Source organism: Etheostoma cragini, chromosome 18, assembly GCF_013103735.1.
Source record: "Etheostoma cragini isolate CJK2018 chromosome 18, CSU_Ecrag_1.0, whole genome shotgun sequence".
In the NCBI taxonomy this organism is placed as follows: Eukaryota; Metazoa; Chordata; class Actinopteri; order Perciformes; family Percidae; genus Etheostoma; species Etheostoma cragini.
In genome coordinates, this window is record NC_048424.1 from 15,194,430 (window position 1) to 15,200,367 (window position 5,938).

Below are 5,938 nucleotides of genomic sequence, written 5' to 3' on the forward strand. Positions count from 1 at the left end.
TCAATTCATAACAAAATTCATCTCAAGACGCTTGACAGATAGGGTAAGTCTAATCTAAAATTTTTCAACAATTTCTAGCAATTCCCCCAAGAGAAAGCATTTAGTGCAACAGTGGCGAGAAAAAACTCGTTTTCGGAAGAAACCTGGGACAGACCCAGACTCCTGGGGGTGTCTGTTGATGCCGGTTGGAACACAGAGACACTGATACATATATACAGATAGGGAGAAATAGGATTCATAACAGTTATAGGAGGTGGTATGATGAACAGCGGCAATTATAGTAACAATAAACGTAGTGGAACTATGAATAGAAATAATAATTGTAGCAGTTCAGGGCGTAGTAGGTATGCAGGGCGCCGAGAGTGATCCCGGCAGCAGCTGCAATCAGGATTTAGGTACAACCTCAATCCAAGGAAAACCGCTAGGCAAGAAAACATAAGGACTCTGGGGAATGAGCTCCCTGGAGCTAAGCATCTTGGGAATTACTGGCAAAGGAGTGCAAGGGCTGTTCAGTGAGGCTTTCAGGCCCTCTCAGAGCCCAGATTGAGGAGATTAGTTCATTAGAGATTTGATTAGTTTATTAGAGACATGATTAGTTTATAGAGACATGATTAGATTGTTAGAGAATAGGCAGTGGGGTATGGAATACGTTGGTGGCAGCCAATTGCCAGTAACCACAGAAGAAGAAGAAGAAACCACTGCCCTAGTGGACAGTCTGTGCTGTGGGATATAACATTTTATTCTGCAAATATTAGATGTTATTTTGTACTTAAGAGGCTGTTTATGATTGCTATTTATGTATATCCCACTGATACCAGCTTCATATCATTTATAGGGGATCCCACACAAAAAATGCCAAACTAAATTCAGCTAACAGTTCAATTTGCAAATCCATCCCTTATTTCGTTTACATGCAGGCAATGACTATATTCCAAATGTAGCCTACCTGTGCTATTTGTTTTCATAGGCTGCAGTGTTTATTATGTACTTAATGCGGTGCTGTTTGTGAATATGCTGCCTCACCCCGGGGATGCCGTTCAGTAAATCTGGAAAGGCGGTGCTTAACGTGGATGGAGTCAGACGTCCACATTAAGCACCGCTCTGGTAGCATACCTGGGTGGCGACTGCTGTGGAGTGGAGTGGAGTTTTGACACTAGATGGCGGTAATTCATTTGAAGCAGGAAACCAACCACAGCTTTACCAAAGAGGAAGTTATCCACCAATGTTGTCTTCCGCCGCCTTCATTCACGTGGAGGAAGATTCGCTCGTGGAGTTGACGAGGACACGAGGATAAAAATAAAAATGACGCAGTTAGACGGAATAATGTAAGTTTGGCCATGCATTCCTGAGAACTCACTGTCTTTAAGCGTCTGTATGTTGTTCAGTGCTCGTGGAACTGACTTATTAAGACCGCTAACGTTAGCCGAGCATGGCGTCTGTCAGCTAACATTAGCCAACAAGTAACGTCTGTAACGTGTAACTGATGTGAGGTTGAATTATTATATGGTTGTTTCCGGTCAATTCAAGTCGCTCGTTATCTAACGTTACCTACAGTGAAACCAAATGACGTAAATTAAGCGTCGTGTCAAGCATGTAGCGTTAACTAGTGGCATTAGTTCGGTGTCCCTCCCACCCCGGACACAGGCAGGAGGCTGCGGTCCATCACGACCAAAACCGCCCGCCGCCAAAACAAGGCCCGGTTCTCCCCTGCCAGACTGGCAGACTCTTACCCCCCACCCTTAGTCACTACACGTTATAACAAACTTTAAGTGCTCATATTATGCGCATTTTCGGGTTCATACTTGTGTTTAGAAGTTACATCAGAATAGGTTTACACGTTTGAATAAAAGGAGACCATTATAACGTGTTACAAAGTGACGCACCTTCGTCAGGAAATAAATGCTGGACTACAATAGAGCTGTTTGGAGCAGTTTGTAAACCTATCAAATGATCAAGAAATATATAGAACACAGAAAAAGAAAGAGAAAAAGGCAAAAAGCATAATATGATCACTTTATAACACATCCTGGACTAGTATTCCTGACCAGTGCACATACTTTTGCACATCCCCTGATCCATATTTTGCACAACCTGCACGGAACCATGCAACTTTCTTCCTTTGTCTTTCTAAAAGGGAAAGTTATTTGCTATAGTGTGTTTGTACATACTTTTTTATTGTAATATATCTATTTTTTCCTGACTGTAGCAGTAATTTGCCATATTGTTTATTCCCTTTTTAATGTTTCTTTATTGTAAGGCTAATTCAAAGCAAGTGGAAACTTGCTTTGGTAATAAACATGATTCTCATTCAGATGCATCAACAAGGAGATAACGCTGAGGTTATTTATTCAGAGATTCATGGGGTGAGCCTTACATTGCCCTAACACCATGGTATGACTGGCTTACCTGGGGAAGAATGGAGTACTGCAATGTTATAATAAGAATGGAATAAAGATGGATTTAATCTGTATTTAAAGTAAGTTAACTAGTGACTAACAAAACAGAAGAGACTCAACATTTTCAAAGCCCAATTCCCTTTGATAGAAAACTACCGCTCCAAGATGGATGAAGGCTCTAAATATTGTCCAAGCAAATAAATCAACTGCTACATTATGGAAGGGGCTGTCATTAGGGTTGGGCATCGTTTGGATTTTAACGATTCTGATTCCAGTTTCTGTACTTTTTTTCTTCAATTCTGGTTCTTATCGATTCTCATTCTTTGAGGGGTAGAGTTGAAACCAGTCAGAAACCAAAACTTGTGCATGTTAAACTTGGACCCGACGATTAGTCTGGAAATCAAATCCCCCAAACGATTCCATTAAAGAAAGGATTCTGCTGGAATCGTAATTTTTTTAAACGATTCCAAGTAGGAATCGGTTCTCGATGCGCAACCCTAGCTGTAAAGTTGTGGTCTGATTACTGATGAACTGCATAACAATAAGAGGATAACCACACCATGGCCCATTTATTTGAGTGATGAGTTTCACTCTTGTATTGCAGTGCGAGATGACTTATGTAGCATATAGGTGAAGGTTTGTGCCCATTTGCCAACAAATGGTGTATATGGATAATATGAATTACTATGGTAGGCGAGCAGAAGAGGGACAAATAAATAAAATATCACTCAATTTCAGATTTGCTGAATGAACTAATTGTTCCTTTAGTTCATATAGTAGGACATTTGTATCCAATTACTTGCGCCAAAAATAGTGTTAATAAGGCCCATTTAGCCTAACCAACAGTCAGGATTATGAAATGTAAATATAATCATCTGAATCATGCCATAATTATAATTTTTTTTACCATTCAAAGGGGTCCTTTCAAAAATGTTGCACTTTCTCATGAGCAGAATAAACTCTTTTAAACAGTTTTTATATTCAATTTGTCATATTTAGTTGAACTGGGCTAAGGCTAGAAATCCGTTGTTGGATTAAAGGAGGATGCATGCGTTTTTTTCCTCTCGCCACTGTTGCTTTATCATAGCTCGGCATGGACAGGCTGTAAAGCTGGTGTCAGTTTGGATACAATGACCAACCGTATCTTCTGCAATGTTACAGAATGAACATACCCGACTAATTATTTGTGTCCATCCTCAGAAAACCCAAGACAAAGCGCTCCAAGCGCTTCTTGGACAACAGAGCGCCCAAGCTGGTCGAGGATGTGAAGTCAGCCATGATTATGAAGGGGGGCAACACCAATCAAACCATCGCCCAGGCCCTCAAGGACATAGTAAGTAGCCTGATGATGAACTCCGTAAGAAAGACCTTCAAGCCGTGACTTATTTCACACAGATGCACGGGCTGTTATGAAGCTTTACTAGTCATATTTATCACTCTCCAGATGTTGAGATAATTGTAGACATGGCAACATCACACGTGAGCGTGAGGGGTGCATGATACAGTGCTGCTCATGACTATAGGAACCCCTGCTTAAGTTGACTAAAAAGAGGAGTAAAAAAATCATCTTTTGGAAATTGATCTTAATGCTTTAATTAAAAAATTAGTAAAAATCGAACCTTTAAGGACACTAATTTTCTCTGTGAATGAATAATGTATTGTAAATAAATAAATCTTCCTTAAAATACAGGGGGCATAGTATGCACACCCCAATGTTAAATGGCCGTAGAAGCAAGCAGATTTTTATTATTGAAGGCCAGTTATTTCATGGATCAGGATGCTATGCATTCTGATCCATGATCCCCTATATTGTTCACAATCCATTTGAAAGTTTCTTTAAAAAGAAGTTGTAAACTGAAAAAAAAGAAGTTATAATAAACAACAAGCATTTTGTGTTGCTTCTTTACTTGTTGGCAATTTTCCCTTACTGTGCCGAAAATGATCCAAACCGTGACTTCAAAACCGAGGTCCGTAGCGAGCCGTGAGATATGTGTACCGTTACGCCCCTATTTAAGCTGTTAAATAATAACCGGTAAGTTGGTATGAAAACAACCCGATTAAGATAAGAGAAACACCGGTCCCTCTTCCTCCACCCCAACCTCCTTTATATCTGGATTTTGGCGCTTTTATACATGTCACCTTATTTCTTCTTTGCTCCGGTCATAATCATTACGAACACTAGAGGACGCTGCCTTACAACAAACCATATTTGGCACTGAGCTTGAAAACTGCTGACTCACTAGCAGAATTATGGATTTAAACAAGAAATCTTTTCTTTCTGTAGTACTCCCTGAAGAAGCCCAATGCTGTGCTGTACAAGAAGTAAGTGGAAACATATAACGTTGTTTTGTTTTCCGTTTCAAATAATCTACCAGTTAAATTAATTATTTTTTAAATAAAAGCTGAGCCTTTTAAATTACTATTTTTTTATTTTCACATTTTTTTGTAATTTAATTTCATTGGCTCACAGTCAATATTTCATGTGCTGTTTTTCAACTGAGAATGAAACACCTTTCCTTTCTGCACTTGGCAACATTTCTGGTGTTTTGTCATGATGCTTTCCAACTGCATAGCACGTCTCACCTCACTGTTTTTTTCCATTAGAAAAGTTGTGGCTAATACCTGTTACCCAGTAGTTTTTTTAATACCACCTCGGTCGAGGTTCCAAGCAAGCAATGAGAATCAAAGTCATAAAAAAAAAGTTATTTAAATTATTATTATTATTATTATTATTTTAAGTTATTTAAAAATGAAAGGGTGAAATCAAGATCATGATTTTAGAAAGATTAATCGTGGACGCCTACGGGACATCCTGCACAAACCTGTCATTTTTAAATAGCCAAACTACTGTCAGTAGTGGCCGAAATTCTATTTTATTGGCTTGATATAAATAAGAAAATGGCAGCCCACAAACTACAGCGTATACTATGCTGTACAATTGACAAAGTCAGACCCGTTGCTGATGAAAGGATCCAGCGAGTGTTGATTTGATGATAACGTTACGTTAGTTTCACACGGCGTTGCTATGGTAATCAGATGAAGATCACACCGAGGGGATACCGTGTGCAGTAGAAAACTAAAAGGGCAAAAGTGCAGTGGAAATGAGGCATCCGGTCCTTTCTGGGATAGAACCATCGGAATATTAACACTGTTTGATAACATTTAACTATGTTGTGTCCCACAACAAGGGACTCTGTTAAATTATACGTAAAAAAAAGCATTCCTAACCCTATAAAATCCTTGTTTTGCTTTTCAGGAAGAACATAGCACGGCCATTTGAAGACTCAACATCATTGGTAATTTTACAAGAAACAGGGTACACTGGGTTGGGTAGCGTTTGGGTTTTTTACGGTTCCGATGCCAAACCGGTACTCGAAAAACTGAAAGATTACACATTACATTATTAAAAAATAACAACAAAATCTAACCAGAGGCAAAGGGAAAATATGGCATTTTAAAAGTAGCCTACATTTACGGTAGGCTACAGAGAGAGTGTGATATTTCATCAGTTTCAGAATGACGGGGGGGGGGGGGGGGGGGGG

The 5,938-nt window shown here is 39.4% G+C and overlaps 1 protein-coding gene across 2 annotated transcripts in view; it reads left to right on the plus strand.

Moving 5' to 3' along the window:
• The first annotated feature begins 1,158 nt into the window (after nt 1–1,158).
• The window catches only part of rpf2 (ribosome production factor 2 homolog), a 13,248-nt gene continuing 8,468 nt past the window's right edge, over nt 1,159–5,938 (plus strand). For both annotated transcript variants that reach the window (XM_034901028.1, XM_034901027.1), the window contains exons 1-4: nt 1,159–1,325; nt 3,597–3,729; nt 4,681–4,718; nt 5,653–5,692. In XM_034901028.1, the coding sequence (XP_034756919.1) occupies nt 1,303–1,325; nt 3,597–3,729; nt 4,681–4,718; nt 5,653–5,692 (234 nt within the window). In that variant the 5' untranslated portion in view covers nt 1,159–1,302. The remainder of the gene's footprint in view (nt 1,326–3,596; nt 3,730–4,680; nt 4,719–5,652; nt 5,693–5,938) is intronic.